General features: G+C 42.9%; 1 protein-coding gene and 1 long non-coding RNA gene across 2 annotated transcripts in view; both read left to right on the top strand.

The window, feature by feature from the left end:
* Positions 1-8,106: 8,106 nt before the first annotated feature.
* LOC136373828 (uncharacterized) lies at positions 8,107-14,630 on the top strand. The gene is made up of 4 exons (XR_010745748.1): positions 8,107-8,215; positions 12,028-12,163; positions 12,737-12,848; positions 13,841-14,630. It is a non-coding gene; the product is annotated as an uncharacterized lncRNA (long non-coding RNA).
* A 1,645-nt stretch (positions 14,631-16,275) lies between these two features.
* ST8SIA5 (ST8 alpha-N-acetyl-neuraminide alpha-2,8-sialyltransferase 5) overlaps positions 16,276-27,234 on the top strand; it is a 46,609-nt gene continuing 35,650 nt past the window's right edge. Inside the window, exon 1 of the mRNA XM_066338553.1 lies at positions 16,276-17,038. Within this exon, the coding sequence (XP_066194650.1) occupies positions 16,908-17,038 (131 nt within the window). The 5' untranslated portion in view covers positions 16,276-16,907. The remainder of the gene's footprint in view (positions 17,039-27,234) is intronic.

Genomic DNA, 27,234 nt, shown 5'->3' with positions numbered 1-27,234 from the left:
ATAAGGACCTAAAAATTGAACCTAAGATAATGCAGAGTATTAAATGATACAAAGAGAAGTAATTTTAGAGATGTGACGTAGTGTTTTCAGCCTACATAATACTTTAATCCTCAGACCTACTATTCTAAAAGTATCAGCTGGTGTTAATCAGGAATGCTCACAGCAGGGATTGAAATGGCCAGTTCACTCCTTTTTTTCCAATCAAATTCTGCTCTCAGCCACACTGCTGTCCTGTGTACTTGTGAAGGTAGGATTTGGTACATCATTTGATCTTCTTTTGACTGCAAGCCAAATGAAAAACTGCATTTGACTCACTTGTTGTACAAGCTGGTTAGATTTCTCTCTAGATACTCACTAGCCTGTATAAACCAAACCATTTTATAGGTGTTTTAGAATGTGTTTTCAGTGTGTTTTTAACGGATCTGGACAAAGCTGACTTATTCCTGCTCCAACACAGGACTTATTCCTAGCCTAGTCCTGTGTTGGAGCAGTCCCATAGGATGGGGGATTTTTCAGTCTGGTTGGTTTGTGGTTGTGCTTCTGACTCCCTGGTACCCTCCTACCCTCTTCCAGCTTTTCCCCCAGAGTTTTCCTTATGCAGGGCAGGAGGAACATGCTGGGCTTCTGGCTTAGTCCCTCCTGGGGACAGGCAGGATGGCAGGCAGTGGGACACCTGCTGAGTGACACAATTTTGACATCATTGTCTTTAGGTACAGAGAAGCTGCATTTATTTGGTAAATAAAATGATGCCCACCATCCTATCTGAAACAGATGAACTCTTTCCTTGAGGCTGGAAGGAGCTGCCTAAGTGTGAGATAAGCAGAGGCATTGCCTCTCTCAGTAGCTTGGCTCTGCTTTTGCTCATAATAGATGAGTCTCCAGACTCTGAGAAAGATCTATTGGCTCTTAATGTGAGGCCAACACTTGGGCAGCTTTCACAGTCACTAGCTGTGTGTTGTTGTGTGAGCCCTTTCCCAGCCACACAATGAATTATCTGTCCTATTTTTGCTGGAAGGGAACAAATCATAATAACTTGCTATGGCCAGGACTGGCCATTGCATAACCACACTAAAGGTCCTTCACCCCAAAGATGAACTGAAAGCCTTATAAGCTTGATACCAGTTCTGGATGTGAAAGTTTGCCCAGCTGGACCCAGTGTGTCTGGTTCTCTCTTTCACAGGATCCCAGAATCCCAGGCTGGGTAAGTTTGGAAGAGACCAGAGGGAGTCACATCTGATCCCACCTCCCTGCTCCAGCAGGATCATCCCACAACACTGGGCACAGGATTGTGTCCAGAAGGGTCTGGAATATCCCCTGGGAGGGAGGCTCTCTGTTCCAGGCCCAGGGTAGAAGTTATGCCTCCTGTGCAGGGGGAATTCCTGGGCTCTGTCCTTGCCTGTTTCTCTGGTGCCATTCCTGGGTCCCAGAGCAGAGCCTGGGCCCTGCTCTGACCCCCTCTGCACACAGGGACACCCAGGAACACCCAGGGCTGAGGGCCCCTGTCAGCTGGGCTCTTCTTGAGGCTGAACAGCCCTTCAGCCTTTTCTGGGCAGGGAGATGCTCCAGTCCCTCCATCACCTCGTTACCCACTCCTGGACCTGCTCCAGGACATCTCTTTGCATAAAGTGAAGGACACCTCTGGCTGCTCATTTTCCTGTGCTGGCATATCTCTTTCTGACCCATATTATAAACCTCTGCTGCACACTGGCGTGCCCTGAACTTCCCAGGGGATTCTGTGCAGTTTTCCATGTGCAGGGATGCTGAGTGGACATGTAGGAGCTGTAGTGCAATAGGCCATTATAGTGGGAAATAGTGTAGTTCTAAAGGCTTTTAGAAATGGAGTGTCATGGGTGAATTTTTCATCTCCTCTATCTAGATGACATTTTAATTTATGGTCAGAGATCCTTGCTTTTCAAGTGTTGTTTCCTTTCCAGTACAAGGCTGAAGACTTAAAAAATAGTGTTCACATCTCGTTAGCTTATTGTCATTTTGAGAACTCATCCTTCAGAAACCCAGGGTTATAATTTTGCCTGAATCTCACGTTGTATAATAGGGAAGAGTTTGCGCCCTTCAGAGCAGCCTTAAATAGCAGTAGCAAAAAGAAAGCGATCAGATGCCATTAGCAGCCTTCTGTTGGATTAATGGCCAGCAAAGTCTGGCGAAGATGCCTGGAGCTTTCTAGCATCGCTGTTGTGACTTTGTACATAATTGCCCACGAGCAGCTACACAACATCCAGCTCTGTTACGCAACATCCAGCCCAGCACATCCCTCCCCACCGCCTTCCCAAGGGAACACAGGCCACGCACCTCTCCCGAGGGGACACGGCCAGGCAGCAGCTCTCCTGTGCTAAAAATCCTCCATCTCTACGTGGCTCCTGGGCTTTCTGTCCTGCACACTTGCGTGACACTTCTTGATCCTCCTGCCCACTTGAACTGGACTGGCTTTGCTGGAGAACCAGCCTGTGGTGTGCAGAAATAAAGAGATGAGATGAGATGCTGTCCAAAGGTTTCAGTGGGGCTTGCATGAGAATGCCACAAGTCACTTTTTTCAGGCCTTCACTCTGCAAGCACTTTCAGCTGACAGAAAGCAGCACCATGGCCAAAAGCACCCAGACTTCTCACCCCTTCATCTCCAAATTCCAGCGTAGCATCCCTTCTCCTGGTTTTGGGTCTGTTTGTTTGTTGGGAAGCTGATCCATTTGAAAACTAATCTTTAAAATTCTTTTCCTGCTGTGTTTATTCTAAACTGGATTACCTCTCAGTTAATCATGGAAAACCCATGGAAACACTAATGCTGTACAAGATGAGGAGCAATGCAACAACAAACACAGGTGGCTGAGAGCAGGAGAGGTTTGATTTTTCCATTGGTGTTCCAGTTTAAGCCAGGTTGTAATGCTTGTAGTGATGCAGCTTCATGTTTCCTTCATTAAGAAGCCATTTTGCCCTGGCACACCATGAACTTTTCCATAAAATAATGTAGTCTGGAACAGTGAGTTGGAATTGTTTGAGAAAGCAGTATTTTTTTTAAATTTTGTTTTTAATTAGGGCCCATTAAACCAGATGCTGCACTTTAATTAAACAACTGTGCAGATGTAGGAGAACCAAAGAAAACCCTATCTGCACCTAAAATATAATATAATGATATAACATAGTCTCTTCCAGAGTCAGGAAATGCTGTTTAACCCCAGGGTAGCTTGCAAGCAAGTGCACAAATCAGGCTGCAGATGCAGAGATTGTGAGGGGAGGAGGAGAGGCCTTTGACAACCTCCCCAAGCTGGAAGGCAAAGGTCAGAGAGGGGAAGGGAGCTGCTGTACTTTGGATGTTCGGCTTGTCAGAATTTGTTTAGTGAAAAAAACAAGAATATTTCCCAAAGCTCCTCTTCTGGTCTCTGGGCACATCTGTTATCTTTTCGAAAATGAACTGAAATAACAAAGGGGGAGGAAAGTTAACTCCCTAATATCACACATGGTCAAGAGGTGATATCCACCTTTGGTTATCATATTCTGATTGCACTGGGGGGAAATGTCACCTTCTAGAGCACCCTGGACAAAGAGGTAGCAAGTTTAGAAGAGGATGATACCATAGAACCTTCGCAAAACAGGATCTGACCAGGGAATGTCTTACACCCACCTCAGTGTCTCTGATACTGATGTAACTCATCTTTAACTTGATCAAGAATTTCAGGAGGAAAGCCAGGTTTTTAGCAGTGACAGCCTGGTTGGAAATCCCAAATCCCTTCCTCTCTTACCTCTCACTGAGTACCTGTAAAGGACTGGAGCCCAAGGAAAATGAGTGTGGGGTTTGAGGCACCAACAATTGCCCCAGGCATGAAACAGGGATGGGAATAGGGAAAAGAGGACAATGTCACTTGACTTATCTGCACTAAAAAATGTCTTCTAAAGAGCACAGTGTCACTTCTGTGCTCACTGCCAATTGTACTTGATTAATCAGGTTTTTGTGGGGGTGTTTTCCTTTGCTCCATTCCTAACAGCATATTTTTCCATAAGTGATCTGAATCTTGTTGCAGATAACTCATTGCCTGCAAGATCGTGACTCCTCCAAACAGTTACAACATTTTGCCCTCAGAAACTAAGAAAATTCTAGCTGAAAAAAATCGCATTAATACAGTTTTCAAGGCATTGGTCCCTTGTAAAAGTAATCACTGTCAGCTTTCCTCTCCACCAAAAAGATGAGGGGGAGAGTTTATCTGAGGTTGTTCCTGTGGAGCTGGCTGAAGTTTTCCTGCTGGAGTCTATCAGATAATTTCAAACCAGGGAGCATTTCTGTGCCACACACCTGTTCCAATAGCTCCCCCACCTCGACACACACAGCTGCAGCAGAAAGCCCCATTCACTCTGGGGAAAACACATTTTATAATAGCATCCCATCCCCCAGCCAGATGGGATCAAGGCTGAGGCAGCTGCAGTCCAGGTCCCATGAGAAATACTACAAAAATGTGCAATTAAAATAATTAGTTAATGCCTTTTTATCCGGGATGGTAACAAATAGGGAAAAGAGCTTGAAATAGCTATTCTACACATCAGTCCTGTATGGTATTGGATGCTTCCCAAGGTTGCTCTAAGCTTTCCCCAGGGCTTTAAAAGCTTGTGAGTGGTGCTTGGCCACTTGCTGGATTAAAGATCTCTATTACTGATGGTAACAAGGGTATGTTACAGCCACTTCAGCAGTAGATTTTGCTGTGAGAACAAAAAAAGTGAGTCTGAGTTGATAATGAAGTGATTTAGATTCCCATTCCTCCCTTGGAAATCGAGATTTCCTCCCATTCAAGACTGCTTCCCATTGATTTAAACATGTACTGGCTTGGGTTATTGATTAAGCAAAATTTGCTCAATGATTCAACTTTATGGGGGATGCACAAAAACAACAACAACAACAAAAGGCCAAATACATCCCTGGCACAACTCAGTGAAATCTGACATTTACCCAGTTGTCAGCTGCTTGTTGTTTGAGGGTTTCTCTGCTAGCCTTCAAATGGCGCAATAAATGAAGATTTCTTTTGCAGGCATTCTAACTCCTCTTCCTGAAGGGTTCAAGACAAATAAAGCAGTGTACCAGGGACTTTAGACCCAGTAAACTGTATTCATTATAGCCACAGCAGGTGATATTTATTCTGCAGCCAAGTGAGATGGCCAAAGGGTGACACATAACCTAAAAAACAGGGCAGACTCTCTTAACAATCTTTAGATTCCCTGATTTCACTCTGAGATTTCATCCAGGGGACAAATTATGCAAACATTAGTATTTTTTTTTTTCATTTTATATTCCTGTTGTCATTCCCTGCCATCCCTGTGGGGTAACCTGGAGGTCAGGCATCTTATTGAAGAACATGAAAATACAGAATAATATTGAATAATAAATGCTTCAGGTCATGCAAGCTGTCCCTGTGCCCCACCTTCTTGGCAGATGAATACAGAATAGCTGAGCTGAGGGAAGTCTGAGTGGCTCACACAGTGATTTTGAGGTGTTCATATGCAGTCTGTGAAACTGTAAATGATTTTACCCTTTGCATGGATCATCAGAGCAATTTTTGAAGCACTTTGGCTTGTGGCAGAGAGGTCCGAAATCTACCTTCTATATAAATGGGCATTTCCTTTTTATACTTCCAAATTACTTCCTTTCTGTAGTTTCAAATTATTTCATTTTTCTTGCTTTTAAAAACCTTTCAGAGCTAGGAGACCTGTTATTTTAAAGTATGTGATTCTCTTATGTTGTGTGGAAATAGAACTCCCCCCATCTCCTCATCTGAGACCATTTTTTGATATCACTGAGGGGGAAGAAATACCCAAGGTTTGCTTTGTCTTCTTTTTGCCTGTGAGTGGAGGGTTAACACCAGAAGAGGGAAGAGGGGTTAGCAAAGGAGAGTGCTAGTCATGTGGATAGAATGCCAGCAGCAAAGCTGGCACATGTTGTTCCATTCACATGGAAGTATGTTTTATTCATTCGCTGATCGTCATCTACAGTAGCTATGGGAGAGAAACAAAAGGACCAGGGTAAAAGTGGAAATCTGGGTAAAATTCTATGTCTTTGTCCACTTTCAGTGGTAGTTTGCTGCAGGAAATGTGATTTTTCTGTGACATTTTCACTGGATTTGAGACTGGCACTTTAAGTAGATTAAATATCAAGTGGAAAACAATCATAGCTCATTTCCTGATGTTATTTACCTGACATCAGCTTGTTTCCTTGCTGTTTTCACACTCGGCCCTCTTGCCATCCCACCTGCAGCTGAAATGGTCATCCAAAGCTCCTGTTATTCTCAGGAAAAACAAGGTGTTTTTTGGGATATGACTCATTTGACGTATCTTTGGGATACTTTGTGATTAAAAGAGCTCTTATTCTCCGCGGAGTGTGTTGACTAAATCCCAGCTAAGTGCCTGGAGGGTTTTGGTGAGTGTTAGGAGTCAGACTCATCTCTGTTCAGTGCTGTTAACACCAGGATTTTTTGGTTTCCAAGAGCTGTGCATGATACTTGCCCATCTTCAGCAGGCATGTCAAGGAGCTCGGGATGAGGTTGCACAGGGAAGTGGATTCTGTGATCAGTCAAGTGGAGCCTGCTCTTGCAAGAGAGAGGTCTTAGGATCTTAAACTGGCAAAATCATATGTTAAAAGGCAGCAGGGCTTGGGATTTGATTTTTTTGGGTTGGTTTGTTTGTTGTTATAGTGTTTCATTGGGGTTTTTTGGTGTTTTTTTGTTTTTCTTGTTTTGGTGTTTGTTGGGGGGGTTTTGTGCGGGTTTGGTTTGGTTTGGTTTTTTTTGTCCTTGTTGTTGGTTTGGTTTTTGTTGGGTTTGTTTGTTTGTTTGGGTTTTTTTTGGTGGGGTGTGGTTTTTGGGGCTTTGTTTGGTTGGTTGTTTTGTTTTGTTATGTTTTGTTTTTTCCTTAGGCAATAAGTGGAAAGTTGTCCTTGGTCCTTCTGCAGTACACCTGCAAGGCCAAGAAATGCTATGATTGCTGTTCAGAATTGAGGGAAGAGGTGCTGAGGAGGGCAAAGACACCCACCTGCTCTGCATGTGGAGTGTGGGATGAGCTGACGGGTGGCAGATGACTCCCCCTCAGCATGCAGAAGTCACAGTTCAGGTACTGGAAGCAGCCATGCCATCACAGAAGTCCTGTGTTGCCTTGCCAAGCCAGCCTGGAGATCTCAGCTCTGTGATCCTGAAGCCAGGAAGGAGGCCTGGTGAAACATGAGCCCAAGCCTACAGCTAATGAGCAAATGATAGTTAGGGCTGTTGTCCCCACTCCAACGAAGATAAGATTTGTTTTTTGGCCTGCTGGGAGGAAGCTTGGGGTGTTACATTAAAATAAGACAGGATAGTTCTGCAAAAGTAGCAAAATCATTAATGATTCTTTAATTGAAGCTTTTACATTTAATATTAATAACCTATTAAAGCCAATGGGGTATTAAACATTTGGAGCTGTAGTTTGAAAGTAGGATGGATATTGAACTGTAACTTTTTGTATCTGTGTTACTCTTCACTAGCTGCTGGGGAGATAAAACATAACAGGAACAGGTTAAATTCTGGAGCACAGAGGTGTTGTGATGGGAGAGTGGAGATTGCAAGGACAGGCAGTGGGTATGAAGTGCAGTGTTAATGGCTTTTCTGTGCATTTTAGGGGAGGTGATGTGGTTCCAGGCAGCTGCTGGTGAACTCCAGTCTGGAGCTCTGTGTAGGGCTGGTCAGAGCCTGCAGGGATTTGCCAGGTGTGTGGCTCAGAGCAGGCTGTGTATTCCTGTGGAGCTGGCGACTGTCTTAGCTAAGGTGAAGTGTCACAGAACAGTGTTTGTTGTGAAAACACTGATTTTTGCAGTGCCAGCTGGTTCTGCTTCATCAACTGGAAGGAGAAGTGAGGAGGAAAAAGATTTGTCCTTCGTTTGTCCAGAGCAGAAGGATGCTGAATGTACAGATCTGAACTGCAGCTTCCTTGGATTTCCCAGCCAAACCTGTAGTGGTACCCAAGGTGAGGAGCCAGCACCTGAGCATGAGCTGCCAGAGGCAAGCTGATGGCCCTGCCATAGCTCTTTCCTGTGCTGGAAGGACTTAAGTTTCCTATTAATTTGTGTTTGATATGGTCCATTTTTCCAGTTGGGAAAGAAAAATAGAAAACCTCTACCTGGAGCAGAGTGTTGTGAGGCATGGTTCCAAGTGAGGAAAGGCAGGAACAACTAGGAGGCTAGAAATCTGTAAATTAAAAAGGGGTAAGGGACATTCTTCATACACTCTTCCCACTTTGCTTTTAATTCCTTTGCTTGGTAAAGCTTAGAGCAAAAGTTGAATCAGTTTATAATGACAGTGTGCAACCGTTTAAGATATATCCTCTGTAATATCTTTGTCTCTGCCACGATGAAAAAAAAACAAAACAAAAACAACAAAAACCACAACCTTTTGTGATTATTGTCCATCTTATTAAATAAATATTTTGTCTGTGATTCCAGCAGAGGTGAACTCACTGTGTTGTTCTTGTTTACCAGCTGCTTCCATGCACTGCAAAGACCTACAAGCAGTACTAGTTATGGTTTTTGTTGTCACATTAGGAAAGAGTTCTCCTCATCAATTAAGCAGCTTCTGAAGCTCTGAAACTTTCTGTGTGAATCTGACACTGTGGTTCAAATTATCAAGTGCAGCAAAAGAGAAATTCTGATTTGGGCAGTCCATTTCTGTGAAAGGGGGACCATGATAGCAACACAAAATGCAGATCTAAAATGCAGACACAGTATTTAATTTTAACTGTTCATGAAAAGAAGTAGCAAGCTGGTGGAGGAATATCTTCACTGGTGACTTTTCACTGTTTAATATCCCAATACATTGAGTTACATTTGGAAGTCATATAGATTGGAGAATATTTTGTAGACTCTGAACCCAAACAAACATGGTTTTACTGTGCTTGAGCCCCTTGGTTTATCTTCCTCATTTACTCAGGTCCAAAGCCTTCTCTCACTGCCAGTAGTCCTATTCTTGCTGTTGTTTGCTCTTTTGGATATTATTTATTATCATTGGATATTTATTATCATTGAAACTGAAATTGTAGTTCAGAGAATGCTTTACCAAGAGTAATTTGTTCCCAGCAAGACCTTTTAGCTACACAGTAACATGGAAGCATCAAAATGCCAGGAGAACATTATAAAAATAAACTGCCCTGGTGCTAAAATAAGCTTTAATTGATTGAGAATTGCACTGAGCCTGACAATCTGAACCATTTATTATTATTTTTCTTTCAAGCTTCAGCTACATGTGATTTAGAGTGACTGAATTATAGTTCCCACATACCTTCCTACCCACAGTGCGTGAAAGAAAACCCACTCACAAATTTCCTAGCTGCAGAGGAGCTGCTGGATACACCTGGAAGAAAATTTAAAAGCTGATTGAAAGTGATGTTTAAATAAAGGGGATGCTGATGGGAACATTCTGAAAAAAACCAAAAACAACAACCAATCCTATTCTGGCTGAATGCCATGCTGTGCTTCCCTCTCCTTATCCCCACTCTTCTGGGGATGTCTGTCCCTGTCAAAGGCATTTCCATAATATCTGCTTGCAGAGCACTGGATCCTGTAGGCCATACGGTATTGGATGTTAATATTGGCTGTGGATAAACTACCATTCTGCCTTCCCCATTTTATGTTCTTAGAGGAAAAAAAAAGACAAAAAATGCCTCCAAATGATTGTACTCAGGTATTTAAATGAATGCCTGTTGCAGGGTCTCCAGCACGAGATCAGAACTGCCACCAAAGACTGTGGATGAAAACGGAAATTTTTCTGACTGATGGATGTACTGGTGGTCCTGTTATAGAGAGAAATAAGTGGAATACAGCACTGGAAGTAGTTGGAATATAGCTAACATCAATGTAGTCATCATAAATCATAGAATCACAATTTGGATTGGAAAGGACCTTAAAGACCATCTCTTCTAATCACTGCCATGGGCAGGGACACCTTCCACTATCCCAGGCTGAGTTTAAGATCTCACTGTAAGTCTTTACTTGAATCATAGCCCTGCACAATTCACTTGCAGCCAAGAGCCAAACAAAGATTTTCATTTAACTCCCAACATCCTGAGGGGAGGAAGATGCTTGAGTACGTTTTTGGCTGTGGCCCCCCATCTCCCTGCCCATGCCAGCACTGCCTGTAACAGTGCTGTAAGAGACCAAGCTGCTGGCAGAGGTCAGGGCTGATCCAGGCTCTGCCTGTGGTTGGAGCTTATCCATCTGGGTGGCTGGTGCTGCCTTTGAGACTCTCAATCTTGTTTGGCAGCATAATGGACCATTGTTGTCTTGGTTTTGCACTTGTTTGCAAGCTGAGCTGTTTCCATGCTACCAAACACGACTTCCAAATTGCAATTCCTGCTGTCTGCCAAAGAGGCTAATAAATCCCACTCTCACCTTTCCTTCTTGCCTGGGCAAATTACAAATGCTTGTGGCAAGAGCTGACTCAGCTGATGCCTGGCTGCTGTGTCTGACTGTTCCAGGAATGGCTTTTATTTGTTACCCTAACACAGGAAAGCACGACCCAGGGATTCATGGCAGATCACAGATCCAAAGGAAGGAATTTTAAAAGGCCACCAGTTTTATTAATAGCCACCTCTGTGGCCACTTTTAGCTCAGACCAGAGACTGTGCAGGGCTTAAAAGCTGAATCCACACTACCCCGGGGCAGAAAGATGTATCTGGTCACAGTGCTGTAGGGGTAGAGGTGTCTGTCTTCCAGGTTCCTTGTCCTTATTCCAGTGGGCATTTCCACAGTACCAGAGGAGGAAAATAAAATATGCCTTATGGAGATGGAGAATAGGGATTTTTAAACACCACAGAAGCCAGATGGATTTTTTTTTTTTAATTAAAAACTTTTTTGCCATGGACTGAACTAAACATGGATTAGCATGGATTATTTAAAAAATCATCATGTGTCTGAATACATACTAGCTTTGGCTAGAAGAGTAACTCAGGTGAACAGTTAGGCTGGTTAGTAATGTGTGTAGCCAGAATTGTAATTAGTGCTGTTGGAGGGCATAATGAGGAATGGCTCAAAACCTGAATGTCTGGGCTGCCTGAAAGGTCATGGGAACTGAAGCTGACGGTTAATTCAAGAGGAATATACTTCATTCTTTTGAATACAAAATCACGGCAGAATTGAGATTAAAAGTTACCCTTGTAACTTTTTCTGAATAATTTTCTATCATAGGTCTCTTTTACGTCTTGATTATAAGGGCAGTGTAAAAGTTTAAAGGTTTTAATTAGCTGATAGTTCAGAGGAAAGGTTTCATTTTCACATTTTTATCCATTCTAATTAATGCCACTCACTGACAAAGCAAAACATAATCCAAAATCTGATGTACTCTCTCTGTGCATTGATCTGACTTTATATGCCATATTAAGTATTTTTAAAAATATCTGAGATGTTCACTTCTGCAGTAAAAATGTATTGTTAAAATAATTATTCATTGTGGTTTTCAGCATTAGAAAATATGTGATTCTTATTCTAGTAACAGGAATTATTTGTTCACTGTGGTGATACTGTTGGGATATTTTCATCCAAAAGAAATATCAATCTTTCAACACCCATTAAAGTGAATGCCACTAATTCCAGCACTTTCCAGGCTTTCACTGGGAGGTTTTAAAGGTGGTTTTGGTGAGCTATGTGGGAGTTGTGACTTGTTTGGAATAGAGACAGAATCACATTTCTTCTTTGAGAGCAACTGCTGGCCATAGAAACCCTTTGACCAGTGCCCTTGATTTGTTGCTAAACCTAGGGCTTACATGCAGTGGTCCAAAATCAAACTAATGTTTATTACTGACAGTTCCTGTGAATAAATTTGGGTCCTGTTTTATTTATTTTTTTTTTTTTCCTCTGCAGAGGGTCTCAGCTTGCACTGTTCTCAGTTACTTCCAGGGCTGTGAGCCTGAACAGGACCATAACAATCACACTTAACTTCCTGTGTTTTCCAGGAACATGGAAATGTCACTGGGAAAGCAGAGATGTCCCCAGCACTGAGTTTTGCATTTGGCTATACATTTTAACAGGCTCTGCTATAAAGAACTGTCAACAGTAAATGTACAGCACTGCAGCCAAGGCAGCCTCTGCAGAGCTTCCTGCCAGAAGACCTTATTCCTTTGAGGAAGACAACATTCCTTTTCCAACAGAGATGATGTCAGCAGGGTAAAAAAGGGTATATTATGCATTGGATCCTTTTTTCCCCCATATGGGGCCCTATGTGACCCATAATTGGAAGAAAATTGGTGATGATTAAAGACATGATGTAATGTATATCCAGTGTACAGACCATATGTTGTGTTCAGGACATGTCCTCTAATTCAACCAGGTAGGAGCCTGGTGCCAAATTAGCCACTCTCATCTCCATGTGGCTGAACCCATCCTGGAAGAAAATAAATGTTTACATCTTAGCTGAATCCTTTTGGCTTCCTTCACTTTCTCAGTTTAAGACATATGGATTTGTGGCAGTGATGAGGGACTAGACATTGTGTTAAGCACTCGATTATGCTAATAAATTCATGTTTTATAGCTGCAAAAGAATTAATATTGATAAGCATATGTTTACAAGTTTCGTATTCAGCAGAACCTTCCAGCCATATACCTATGTGCCAGCTCTTTGCAAAATCAGCAATCTAGCAGTTTACACAAGCATTGTAGAAACTGTAAATAGACATGATTTAGCTTTAATTTAGGGGGGAAAATGAGGTGTAAAAAATGTCCTATTCAAACTTTTTACAGCCCATAGTATTCTGCAATGCAGGCAGTGAAGTTCTTTGCTCTGTATAAAAGCCATGAAGATGAGAGTGGCTGAGCAGGCAAGAAGAGAAAAAATCCTGAAGGGGAATGTGAAGTATGTCTTGTTTTACCCTGAACCTGTATGGTTCTGTGAGTTTAACATGTCCAGTTATGTGTTCTGTGATTTAAACAACCAAGAGACAGATCTGCTGTCCCAGGCATCAAATACTCTTGCTTTCAGCTGAAATTAAAATGCGTGTTCAGTCAAATACTGATTCAAATGACAGGTTCAGTGGAAGATATTTTAAAAATTACCAATCAGACCTGCCTATCAAAAATTAATTTTTCCTGTTCATTTGCATTAAAAAGTAAATTGCAGCTCATTAGGAAGGGCTGTGTATTGTCCTTTTACCAGAGGGAGTATGAACTTATTCCCTCTACAAGAAAAGTAGAGTTTGACCCCTACCAGATTTTGTTCTGTTGCCAATTCATCTTTCCTCATATAGAGCTTCAGTAGCATAGTCTTGGCTTCTTTGTCTTTGAGATTTTATACTAACTTCTTTAAAAAATATAAAATAAATTCAAACCTGATTCATTGGGCCTTAAGAGCAAATGATGAGCTCCCATTGGAGGGTGTCACTGTAAGGAGCATGTTTGTGTTTGTGTTAAAGCACTCAGAGTCTCGCTGCTCAGGCTGGAGGAGTTTCTTGTGACAGATTATCTCTGGTGATATTTAGCAAGCAGCTCACATGCAACAAATAAAGGCCAGACACGTGTAAGACTGACTGCTTCTGGCAGCTTCATATTAAGATCCATTTTGCCAGATTTGCTTTAGACTTTGAAGTCTGTGCTCCAGGAATGGATGCAGGAACACACATTCTGAGCTTGTGTCTGTCACGCTGGGAATGTTATAAAAGCAAGTGGATGCAGCACTTGGGAACATGGGTTAACGTGGACAGGTCAGTGTTGGGGGAATGGTTGGGTTCAATGGCTTTAGAGGGCTTTTCCAGTCTTTCTCAGACTCTGGAGGGGATCTGTTGTTATCTGCTGCTTGTTAAGTGCAGGATGTAAAATAGTTTTTAAAAAAATATTTTTTTTTCTCTGCAGAGGCTCGATGCTTTCAAGGAGGCCTGTAGTTTAACTCTCAAAGGGCCCTCGGAATGAGTGCTGACACTGCTTATTTTCAGCTCTTCTGCTGCACTCTGAGACAGTTTCAGTTACAATAAATATTGCAGGCAACCTTGAGCATCATGTGAAAATTTGTCAATAGACATCCTATTTCTCTATGCCTGCACAGAGCTGGTCTGCTTCCAGTTCTGCAGTGTTGTTGTACTAGGCTGAGGGCAGCAAACAGATTTCTTTTGCATGCGAAGTCAGGAATGATGCCTGTGCAAGCTCTGGCACAGAAAATCTTTCTTATGTTTTGTAGATGCCTTTGTACTTTGCTCTTTGGGTCTGCAGCTCTCCTGCTCATAGGTTTCTCAGGTGCTTGTTACTTCCTGGCCAGTCCTGATATAGCAGAGAATGATGAGGGGACACAGAAAATCAAAACATGGGCTGTTTGCTGCAGCTCAGGCTCACCATCACTCCAGGAGAAAGAGCTTCTGCTAGGCTCAGGAATTTGGTGCATTACTGCACAGATCTCAAAAAAAAAAAAAAAAATCCCTTTGAACGGAGGGCAGTAAAAGTAGAAAAGCTGAAAGTGTTTTCACCAAAACCTAGGTGATATAAGAATCTGCAAAATCAGTGTCACACCTACAGAAAACCTAGGAAGCCAAATTCTACTTTCTGATCTTTGCTGTTATTGTAAAATGACTCCTAGAGCAACTGAGGCAAATGTCTCTGAGTTTTCAAAACCATCAGTAGAAATCAATTAAAATCATTAAGTAAATTTTCCTTCATGTCTGAGCTTATTGGCCTTTACTAAGCTCTTGCACACAAATCTGCCTGTGTAGTATCTTGTGGGTCTCAGCCTGGAAATTCTGATGGCCATACAGCTTTTCTTTTTCATGAGAGGAATTATGGTTAGATCCATCTAAATAGTACAGTTCCTATATGGAAACAGTCTCATATGATGTGAGCTTACATGAACTGATCATTTAATGAAATGAGTTTGTCCCCAGAGCTGATGGCTTTGACAGTAGGGAATCAAACTGGTTTTAGTGTTTAATTTGCAGTCCCCTGGTATGTGTATTATCCCCAGTACAGTGCATCCCACTCAGCTATTTTTCTAACCTATATATTGATTTTCTTCCCTTGGTTCTGGAAGACCCTGAATGACAAAATGGTAGAAGAGTGTTTCCAAGGAAGTATCAGTATATCCTTCCCCTCTGCCTCTACTTTTCCCTGGGTAATCTTTGATTCCACACGGGGTCTCCGCTCTATTTATAGGCAAGGTGATAATGGAACCATTTAGTGGGGGTTAGAAATAGAGGTGTGGGAGCTGTGAGAGGCACTGAGGCAGGACATATCAGAGGCTGGATCCCTACGCCTTCCCTGCAAAGTCAGTTGTGTTTAAAAATGCTGCTCTCCAGCCTGCAGGAGTCCAGAGTGACCAGCTTCATACCTTAAACACTTGTGTGACTTTTATTGCTTAAAATTAGATAAGGCAAAGCCTGCTTTAGCCATTGTCTTGCCTAGATTTCTGTGGGTCATACTGCGGACTAGCCCTGTCTTCAAGGGGTGTTTAAAGGTTGAAAGGCTTGCACAAAGTTACCTTTGACTCTTCTTCACGTGGAGCACCAGTTACAGCTGAAACAGCCCATGAACACTCCCTGTTTGCTGCTCCACACAGCTGGGCTGCTGGCACGCTAGAGCAATTTGCATACATTGATTTAACTGTTGGAAAATCTTTTCACACAAAAATCTTCCTATTCTCTTAGACAAAGGATCTTTTACCCCTCATTTTGTTGTCAAAATCCTTTCCCGTCTGTTATTGGGGCAAAACAACAACCTAGTCTGGATGTTTCATTCATAGATAAGGCTTTCACTAGGACTTGTTTTAGGGCTGGGGCAGATTTTTCTCGCAGTGAAATGAGTGACAACACTTCCCTGTGAGCTGGATTGAGCCTCTCCTGAAAATGGGGGGTTTTAGAGTAGTTACGATGGCTGTGGACAAGGTCTTGTGGCTCTGCCCTTTCGAAAGAGAACTGTGTCTAGTGGAGGAACAATCAGAATATTTGTCTCTTTAAATAAATGGTTCTTAGAGCCTGCACTGAGAGGCAGGCTCCCTCTCTGCGGCTGTGAGGCTACTCAGAGCCTCCAATAAATCAGCATGCGGGCACTGAGAGAGCTCTGTCCTTGAAGGGATGCACAGTGACCTTGCTTATGCTTACTCTGGAGGAACAGGGGAAACAGAGGAGCCCAAATAGTGAGCGGTGTGTGACTGAAGGCTCTGCATTCTGCATGCAAATGCCACAGCACCGGAGCCCCGGCACGGACGGCACGCTGCTACACGGAATGCAGCTTTCCTGCTAGCCTGACCCAGACTGCTGCTGCTGCTGTGTTTCTTTCTCTTTTTTTGTTTGCTTTTTTTTTTTTTTCTTTTTTTTCTCTCTCTCTTTTTTTTTTTTTTTTTTTTTTTCCTTCCCCTGCAGGGTTCTGAATGAAAACCTCATGATTGTTGCATGCTCGCTCAATAATAGCACGCCCCAGTCACGTCTCCTTGCGAGCACATTTGGTCGGAACCACTGAGCAGAAGCAGAGAAGAGCTGACGACTATGAGCTTCCAACGCAGGTTGCCGGAGCCCCGTGTTTGCCATTGGCTGCAGTGCTCTGGTTCGTGTGCAGCTTCCCCCATCTGGAATATGAAAATGGGATTGAAGTAGATAATTGCTAGCAGCGGGTTTTCAAGAGAGGCTTAGAGGGAACAGAATGCCTCTCACACAGCGCAGGCTGCCTGCGCTGAGAGAGCTCTGAGAGACGATTTTAGATGTTACCCACGTCTGAATCTCCTGGAAACTTTACCATGGAAGCAAGCCATTGCGCACGGTCCTGGAGCTAACATCCAAAAGAGGCAAGGAAGGGGCAGCGGGGCCAAACAATGGGATACCTTGTCCTTGGATTGCTCACAGAAAAGCCAGCAGACACTCCCCTCTGCCCCCCAGCAAAAAGGGCATGAAGGTGGCGATGAACTGAATTTCACCCAGTGAAGCTTCAGTGGCTCTAAGGAAGGATGGGGTACACTGACCCTTCGTCAAGCCGGGATTTGCTGGGAAACAGAACTTTGTTCTTCATCTTCATCTGCGCCTTTGCCGTGGTCACCTTGCTGCAGCAGATCCTCTACGGGAGAAACTATCTCAAGAGGTAAGGGGGAATGGGAAAAGTTGTCTGGTGGGACTGAGGGGAGATGGAGCTCCAGGTAAACCATTATAGCAGTTCAAACCACTTCTCAGGGTTTTGCTGATGACAATAATATCTTGTCAGGCTGGGAAGGTGCATCCAGCATCTGTAATGTCTGTTAGATTGTGAATGCAGGAGAAGGTTAGGCAGAATATAATGTTTTCTGAGTTTCCTGGATTATGTTTTAATCCTCAGCTGTGGCAAAAATACAGGTTTTTATTCAACTTAAACAGACCTGTGCCATCTGAGCATTTGCCCCTTACAAGGCTTCCCTCTCTGTGTAAGTTCAGGCTGAAATGTCTCAAGAGGTTGAATTGAGGTAGCATGTTCATTGCTGAAACTCCAATGTCTTTAGAAACAAACATGCAGATGCAGTACCTAAAATCAATATTAGTGTTCCAGATAACTGAGAGAGCGCTTTATATTTGCACTGCTGTGTTCTGATGAATTGCTGCTGAGATTGCTTTGCTGTAGAGAACATCAATCTTTGATCTGAAAATGCTCTTCACACAGCACACACCTATGGGGCTCTATAGGGCTCTGGGGGGGCTCTATAAATATTTAACCTTGACCTATCCAGAGTTTATTTTATTTAAACCTAGTTTGAAAAGTTATAGCTTGCATGATTTTATGAAGATGAATGTTCCCCTTACATGCTTTGAGGTAAGCGTTTCAGTTGTGCAGGCAGCTGCTGTGGAATTTTTTAGTGGAATTAAGCTGCATTCTGCCAGGAGAGATCAATGGTTTGGTTCTTGCCTTGCTTGCAACTCATGTAGTTGTTTGCCTTGTGCCAAGAGCAAGCAAAATGCTGGCAAATCAGCAAACATTTCTCTCTGGGAGGGAAAAGCCAGCATGATATTAATATATTTAGACAGGGGTGTTGTTTATCCACAGAGCAATTTGTGTGCCTTGTGTAGCACAAGGATTTGTCTGGGGGACTCTGATTTTTGGGCATCCCAGCTCAAGAAAGGTGTGACCTCCTCAGCTGGAAGAAGCAAGAATGAGCAGAAGTGTAGAACACATGCGGTTCTTTGGCTTGGAGAAAACTGAGAGGAGAAAGGATGACTGACTTGAAATACCCAAATTAAACCTTAGAAAAAGACAGCAATAAATACATCTCTCTAAACACTCACAAAGTCACAAAATATAGCAGGAAGGATTTGGATTTAACCATGATGGAGAACTCTTAAAGAAAATAATTACACGAAGAGGTAGAAAATCTCCATATTTGGGGGGCTTCAGGAACCTGGTAGGTAGACAAGGATAGTACTAAGCTTCTCCGGTGTTAAGAATTTGACTTTATGGCCAGGTCGAGGTCTCATCTTGCCTTATTTTCTCAGTTTTTCCCATTTTGTTCTGGAGGCCTGGCAGCCCTACCAATCCTTGCTTTTCCAAGTCAAAATGACTGCAACAGGATTAGAGAGAGGAAAAATAAATCCCCAGTACCAACTGAAAAGAAAAACGGCAGAGTAAAGATAAAATGATGAGAAGATGCAACCAGAAACTCTTCCACTGAGTGATCTCTGTGGCCTGCTTCTGTCCTGCCTGATGCCCTGGGAGCCTCTCCTGTCATCATCAGGGAATGAAAAAAGGTGATATCCAATTCCCAGCATTGCAAGGAGAAAGTTTGGTTCTGAGCTATCTGCCACTAAAGACTCTCAAGTAGGGAGATGACCACGAATTTTATGACCAGATATATGACTTGAACTGGAAAACACTGCTGGGTTTTTTGGATTTTTTTTTTAAACTCCAGCTTGCAATGATTTGTTTATATTCCTTTTTCCCTCCTTTTTTTAAAATTATGTGAAAATAGTCTCATAGAAGGATCCCCTAACTCAGTACAAGAAAAAAAAAAAATCCCTTCAGCTCCTTTATGTTGTGAATTGGCAGTTCCCATCTTCCATGGAAATTAAAATGCAGGATGTGGCCATAAGTTTTTGGTGACAGAAAGGTGATTTAAGCAGCGGCCTGCATTGTTACCACAACATATTATGAAGGTACCTTTTTTCCTTCTTTTTTTCAGCTTTCCTTTCCCTCCCTCACTCTTAATGCCCTGCAGTACCTTCTGGTGAGCATTCCAGGGCAGTCTGATGGCCAGTGAGCTCCCTGCAGGGGCAGGTGTAGCCTCTAATTACTCTTGCACTTCACAAACCTCCGGTGTTAAGCCCCCTGCCAGGAGCTGATTCCGGCTGTGAGGCTTCTTGGACGTGTTGTAACCTGTACCTGGTGGTTTTGGAGAGGGTCTTTGGGGTATTTATAACCCTGGTGCCACTTGCCAAGCTGGAGCTTGGGGACACTGCAGCCACTTATGCGCTTGGATTCCACGCGCAGCTTGTTTGGGATGCATCCCAACACCTGCAGCAACAGCGGGCCCCGTGGCCTCTTCCCGAGGCAGCAGGAAGAAATTCCCCCGTGTATTTGGAGAAACCTGAAAATTGCCTTAAAGTGCTATTTCAGTAGATGTACAGTGCTTTTAAGTCTAAATATAACACCGGGGTAGCTCTTTTCTGTAGTGGAAATGGGTAAAGGCCAGCAAGGCAGGGAAGTGTGACCTAAAACAAGCAGCTTGGGGACAATGCAGGTGACAGCACAGGCTCAGGACTGGTCCCAAAGAGCAGAGTGGAGAAAGGTCTGGGAGAAAGATGGAAAGGTTTGCTATGTGGCTGTAAAGCCGTCCCATGCCACTTGCCCTTACAGGCAGGGAGTTGGCTGGTTTGATGGCCATGAAATCCCACCTGAGATTGTCCATGGAGGGTGCAATGGAGGCTCTGGGTCCTGCAATTTGCCGTAGCCATGTTCCCAGAGCATCTGTGGGGGTGGCAGGATTGTGGACAGGAAAGGATACTCCAGGAAATAAACTCTGCTCAGTGAAATGTGATAAGGACCCCCAGCCTCTGGTCAAAGCTATCTTTCCCCTTGTGGGATGTTAATGGTCTCCTGGCATTGCTGGAAGAAGGGAACAGTGCAGAGATCAAATTTCTAGGCATTCACACATTTTTCGCCCAGTATGTAATGTTCTCCACTACTTCCTTTGGAGTTTTATACAGTTTCACTGGAAAGCAGAATCCTGTCCACCTTTTTTTTTTTTTTCCCTTTTTCAGTTTTCTCCCAGGTGGGATCGATGTGAGGGCTCTCACCAAGGCCAGTGCCTCATCCTTGTAGTTGCAGCTGAAGTCCTTACAAGAGAGTCAAATGGCAAACTGGAGAAACTACATCAGGAAGCTCTGGTCTCTGTAGCTTCTGATCCCGAGTAAAAAGGATGATGAAATGAGATATAATTAAGGGACTTTAATACCAATCTCTGGGGTAATTATTTTTATTTCAGGATTAATGTGATGATTAAAAATCCACTGCATTGATCTGCTAAAGTAGGTTAAATGCTGTGGACTTCTGCTTAAATCCGGAGCTGCCGCTTGCTTTTGTATTGACTCATCTTTCCAATGCTTGCCTTTCAGCTGAATTTCCTTTTGAATCAGATGCTCAGCTGAGGGCTGGCCTTTTTTTGTCAGCTCTTGTTTGGCCAGCAGGGAATAATCCTGGATTACATCAGGAAACTGCCACTACAGTAAAAAAAGTTGAAATCTGTCTTCATCTCCCAACCTGTAGCATGGGAGAGATCAATAGGACAGCCCTTCCCTTTGGCAAGGGAAATATATCAGAGCAGTACTTCGCTATATACCAATATTCTCTTGGCAGGAAATTCACTAAATTCTGGGTTTTTTAACAGACTGACTTCCACACAGGGAGAGTGTCAGCTGTAAAAGGTAATCTGCACCTTTAAAACTCCTTTTTTTTTCAGTTGAGTGAGGAGAACACATTTGCAAAACTATTAAAGACTCTAAACAAATAGTACCCCAGGGCTTGCCAGAGGGTAAATAAAAGATCTCACAGCAAGAGTCAGCAAACCTTTCCGTGCAGGCAGCCTGGATTATTTGAAAGCTTTCTATCTTCTAAATGAGAATAAAACATCACTCTTATATATGTGTGCCCTCTTACTAACATCAGAATCTCATGAATTGAGCCAAACCCATTTCTTATATCTTAGGCAGATTTTCAACAGTTGCAAATCAATTCCCAGGCATGCTTACTTCTTTCCCTATCATATAAGATTATTTGTGGTCACTTTCTGCACTGCATGGACTAAAGGAATAAACACAGAGAAAATAAACCTGAGCTATGCATTTGAGAGATTATTTAGTCTGTTCTGTAAAATCATGTCATTCCTACAGCAGGGACAGCAGGAATTGCAATGGGGACATGGAGGGGACATGTGGCCAGGTTGTGGTTTGAAAACAAATTGAGTGAGAAGCTTCAAGTCAGAAATACATTTTAATGAGAAAAAAAGGGGGAAAAGATAAAATAAATGAATGCAATAATATTTAAAAAAAATGACCACTGACAGAGTCAGAATACAGCCTGAGCAGGGTGATGGAAGCAGTCCAGATGGGGTGGTCTTCCTGATGCTGTGATCCCATAGAAAGGTCTGATAGCTCTGGTGCTCTGGGAATTCCAGTGGGGAATCCTTGTACAGTCCCAAATCCCAGCTTATATCCAGGTGAGAATGCTTGGCTCCTCCCTGTGGGCGGAGCATCTCACAATAGGATGATGGGTCATAAAGGAGATCCTTGATGGCCCTTTAAAGAGAGATAGGTCCCAGAAAGAGTTATCTATGAGTCATGCACAAGGCATTGATGGGTCATTAACTGAAGATGGTGATAGAAAACATCCTATACTACAAACCAGGACAGGCCCAAGTCCTATTTTTCCTAAACTGGGTTTTTTTTGCCCTAAATACAGCCAACTCAGGTCAGTTGAGGGTTCCTGCCCCCTCCCTGGCACACGCTCCTCTGGCCAGCTCAGAAGACCTCTGAAAGTGTTAACCATAACCTGAGACCATCTATTCCTGTGTTAAAACTCTCCTTCTATTTAAATATCTTCCTCAAGAGGCACAATTTGAAGGTCACCTAGTGAGTCATCTCTCTCTGGTCACACAGCTCTGTGCTTCCAATTCTAACCAGAGGGAATTACTACCCCACAGAAATTACATGTATCCTGTGAGTCATCTGGATGAATCCCTGACAAGGCACTGGGCAGGTCTTGGGCTTGGGAGGTTTTCTTCAGAGAAGAGTGCTGGAGACTTCAGAAAAAAGCAAAGTTTTCAAGCAATACAGAATACCACCACCACCCCCACCCCCCACTCCCCTCCCCCCAAAAAAAAAAAAAAAGTGTTTATGGGATGTGGCCACCACCTTAAAGTGGCCAAATCTAATTGAGCAGAGCAGGTGAAGCTGAGACTCCAGCCATGCTGTTCCTGCTACAGGGCATTCCCAAGACCATTTCATGGGGTGCAGGCATCCCTGTTGGCAATGGGGTGGAGGGAGCAGAATCAACAGCAAGCTGATAGATTAATTCAGCTGTTTCCTAAGTCATGGGTTCACAGAATCACTGAATGGTTTGAAAGGTTAGAAGATTGGAAGGGATCTTAAATCTCATGGGCAGGGACACCTTCCACTATCCCAGCTTGCTCCAAGCCCCATCCAACCTGGCCTTGCACACTTCCAGGAATACAGGGGCAGCCGCAGCTGCTCTGGGCAATCTGTGCCACCCCTCTCACAGGGAACAATTTCTCCTAACATCTTCCCTAAACTTACCCTTTGTCAATTTGAGGCCATTGTCCCTTGTCCTGTCACTCCAGGTCCTTGCAAATAGTCTCTCTCCATCTTGCTTGCTGCCTCCCTTCATGTGCTGAAAGGCCACAATTAGGTCACCCCAAAGCTTCTCTTTTCCAGGCTTAACAATCCCAGTTCTCTCAGCTTTTTCTCACAGCAGACCTGCTCCACTCCTCTGATCATCCTGGTGGCTTCCTCTGGACTGGCTGCAACACCAGGGTCTGGATGCAGTCCATCCAGGGGCTGGGTGCAGTCACTCCATCCCAATGGTCATCCCATTCCCTTTCTCAGTGCTTGCTTGCTTTAGGCAATTCTCCTGAATCCAAAAATTTTTCCTTCTTCCACTTAAAGGTTTGGGAATTTTTAATTTGCTTTTAAAGGAGAGCATCAAGTGGTTGAAGTTTTAGTACTAGAGTATGAGGAAAAGTTATTTCCTCTCTTGTGCTCCCTGGCAGTGCCCCCTACATCACTGATGCAGAAAACCAGCAGGGTTTATATCCCTGCTTCCTCTGTGCTGTATTTCTAGCAACATTTTCTTTCACCTCTGCTCCTAAGATGGCAAAACCACCTGCTGATCTGGTCTGTGAATTGCCAGTCTTTCTCCACTCTTCAGATGACAGTAAATTAAGGTAATGAGCATCCATTATTTCAGTGTTTTTCATGTGAAAATTGTATTACCCAAGCGTGTCACTCCCTGTTGTGTTACATATGGTCCTTCCTGACCTCAGATCATGAGAGATATGTCACTACAGAGTGGCCTTCAGACACTTGCCCCTTTTATTGTGGCTGTGTCCACTCCTAGACCAGCATCCACAAGCCCACCCTGTGGCTGTTTGAATCGTGCTGGGCTGTTGGAGCTCTCCACAAACTTTTTGCCCTGGACCAGTGAATTATAGGTGTCCTGCTTACCAGCCAAAAAGTGGCTATCATCCTTACTGGTTAATACAGGGACACTTAAATCCTGACTGTAATTCACGCAGTACCCAGTAGCAGCTTCCTTCAGTCTAACTTTGTTGTGTGAAGATCTAAGCCTGCTTCTGTCTGTGCAAACAATTATTTTTATGTATTTGTCTGAATATCTGGGTTAAATCTTCATTTTGCATACTGTTGCCTCAGTATGGCAAAGTAATGGTTGAGTTTTGTCAGTCCCCAGTGTTCAACACCTTTTCATCCAGTGTGAGTTAACTGCTTTGACATTTCTTTTAGAGAAGAATGTTTTATGACGTTTGAAAGGAATTACCTGCTTGGCCTCTGTGTGTGTGGGCAAGTACAGAGTTCAGTTATGCCTCCATTTGTAAAATACCAAACCCAGAGCCCTGTGTTCCCGTTTTGTGTTGTTCTCCACTCATATTCCCCACAGCCCCAGCTGTGATGGGTCACACCTTGACCACTGACCTCTATGGCCAATGTTGATGACCTGGTAACTTGGTCTTTTATTTTTGACCAAGTTGGAGTTTTCTGATCATTCTTAGACTTGCTAGGTTTGGTGCAAGCATAATCACTGTGCAAAGTATTTGTATTTTCTTACTTCCGCTATGCTTCGTTCTTACCCTTGATTGCTTTTTTATTTCATTTTTCAATTTTTAATTCAAGTGTATTCATTGCTCAGCAGTCCATGTCTCCCTCAGGCAAATCATGGACTTAACCTCTCATTTCTTTGAGGCATGCTTTCCCTCTGTTTCTTGCATCCATTTTCCTTTTCCATCAGCCCTGCAGATAGATGCTGTCCTTCCACGTCCTTTTTATTTAGTTTGGTTTATGCTTTAGTTCTCAAGGATGAAAGCCTTGAAAGCAGCCTCTGTCACTGGTTCAGCATCTATCAGAACAAATACAGCCAAAGCTGGGCTTTTGACAGTCCTAACCAAACATCTTAGGCTGTAAATATTTTGGAGGGGTTTCATAAGTGGCAGGAGAAGACTGTGCCATCCACTTCTGTGGTGGAGAGAGGGAATATATGCTCATCCTGTGCCTGGCACTGGGTACACGCTCATTGACTGTGGATGCATTTTGCTCATTGTCTTCAGCATGAGCCCTCAGGGCAATTCAGGGACACTTGACCTGATGCTGAATATATGAGTACTGGAAACGAGATGCAGTGCAATAATTTTAGTCAGATCTCTTGTGGTGTGGTGAGATTTGGAACCCATGCTGCATCAGGCATCTACCATTTCAAATGTCAGAATTTGCTGGTATCTTAAAACATTTGGGATTTCCTATGGGTTTCTGTGCTCAGGGCTTTATTATTATTTTTTTTTCTTTTCTTTTCTTTTTATTTTCCTTGAAAACCACCTGCCTCACTATCATTTCGTTCTGTTGTTGGTTTTGTGCTGCCCCTCAGTATTACAAATAATGATATTTCAATTATGAATAATTTTAATTCATAATAATTACGAATAATTATTACCAATAGGATTGATAAAGATTATCTATTACTCCTTATATCTTTATCTTCCAGCCACAGATGAGAAAAGTTAAGATTGTAATGGTTTGGAAGGCATCCTTTGATGTTCTTGATGTCCTGGTCAGCATTAAATCCAGCTTAAGCCAACTATTTGAATGTATTTTATTCTTCCCAGGAAGCGATTTTAGACCAAGTTTTTTCAGAAATTGCTTGTGAATATCTGATGCAAGATTTAACCCAAATGTGAAATGTGCTACATGAAACAAAACCCCTTTTCTGTGTAATAATGGTTATAATCCAGAAGCTTCCCACCTATGTTTCCAATTTTGCTTTTTGCAGCAGTCAAAATATACTCCTCCAACATTTTAATACTATTATTTCCCTCTAATATAGGGAGCCAAACTTCTCTCTGGTATAATTCTGTTAGGCCAAGAGAGTAGTGAAACCAGACATGCTCCTTTCCCACATCCTCCATCCATATTTTGTTTTTCATGGGGCCCATGTTATTTAATTTCTTCATTTTCCTGTGAAAATACTATTCCTACTCTTCTATGTATTTTCATACAATTTTCAAAACCTTTTAATAATCTTGTGCCTGTGAGATGGCAAGTGATCAGCTTAGTAATTACCCACTGTCAGTCAATCTGCAAATCTGTAGGTCACTGAGACAAGGGTGGATCTCTATTAATGTAGTGAGCAGAAGTTGGTACGTGCTTGTATCAGGACTAAAACTTGCATCTTGTTAATTTCTCTAGAGAAATAAGTATTTCTCTAAACTTGGCTGGTCAGATTCTATGCTGCTCCTACTGAAAAATACGAAATTTTAAAATTAACTCATGTAAGAAAGGGGCATCTTGCTCAAGTACTTGAGCTGGCCTCAGGAATTTTTTATTTATTTGTGCCCTGCCTGGCAGGGTTATGGTCCTGGATTCTGGATTGAAAGGGGCCAGCACACATGTGATGTTTTCCTGGCTTTACATAGCACAGGTGAATTTGACCTGGACTGCTGGACTGGCAGATTTATGTTTCTTTCTTTCCCCTGTGCTGCATCTTTTAACTTGTTGTGCCTTGCGTATTTATTTCAAAATGGGTTAGAGTGTTTAAAGTGATATTCAACTATTCAAGTAAGCATTTGCCTTGTTCTTGTCATCTATCTTCATTGTCTTCAGGGACTAAGTCTGGCCCTGTTGTGAGGAAAGGTTTTGGGCACAGGCTGGTCTGACTGAGCACTGCTGGGCTGGGTTGATCTCACTGTTCTCTGTGGTAACTTTAGTCCTTTACTCTTTTTGGGCCCCTCTGATATCTTTTCAAGTGCAGTGTAAATAAACTTGCAGTTTCTGGCCTGTGCAAGGTGGAAAGGGACCTTTGTTTTTTTCTCCAAAACTCCTCTTACTGCTGTCTCTGCAGGCTGCTGTGCTTGTCTTCACTTGTGCAGCAGTGTGTGTCATACTGGAGACTCCTGATATTCCCCTCACCCAAGCTCCTTTCACTCCCTGATTTTAGTGATCACTCTCATCTGCAGGTCACTCATGCATACCACGGTTTTAGTTTTATTTTCCGTACACCCTGTGGACACGGTGAGTCATAGTTTCCTTATTTTGCAGAAAGAAGGAACTGGATCTCTGGCAAGATTAACCATCTGACTTTCCAACACCTCTGTGACATCCCTGTTTAATAGGCTAGGGGCATCACTTTCCATTTTCAAAGAGAGCAGACTGATCATTTAACACTGAAGTCTTCAGTTCCTCCTCCTCAAGGGCACAAGAATTACAGGGAAACTGAGGTACAGTGAAAGTGATTTTCCAGTGACTTTAGGAAGGCTTTACATGGTCTGGACTGTTGGTCATCAGGACAGGGACTGGATATGGTTTCTATATCTGAGTAGTGTGTAGCAGGGAAGTGCAGCACCATGACCAGGCTTGCAGAAACATAAAATTGCTAATGATATATATATATAAATAATGTATATACTAATTGCTTATAACTTCAACAGGAGCCAGAGTCACAATATTTGGATTTTCTGTCACCTCCTAATGGCCTCTTTGATAGTGAGAGTGTGTATGGAGAAGGGATATGAGAACTGCTGGAAA

Source organism: Sylvia atricapilla, chromosome Z, assembly GCF_009819655.1.
Source record: "Sylvia atricapilla isolate bSylAtr1 chromosome Z, bSylAtr1.pri, whole genome shotgun sequence".
Classification (NCBI taxonomy): domain Eukaryota; kingdom Metazoa; phylum Chordata; class Aves; order Passeriformes; family Sylviidae; genus Sylvia; species Sylvia atricapilla.
Note: the sequence above shows the minus strand (reverse complement) of the source record. Positions and strands in the feature narration are given on the sequence as shown.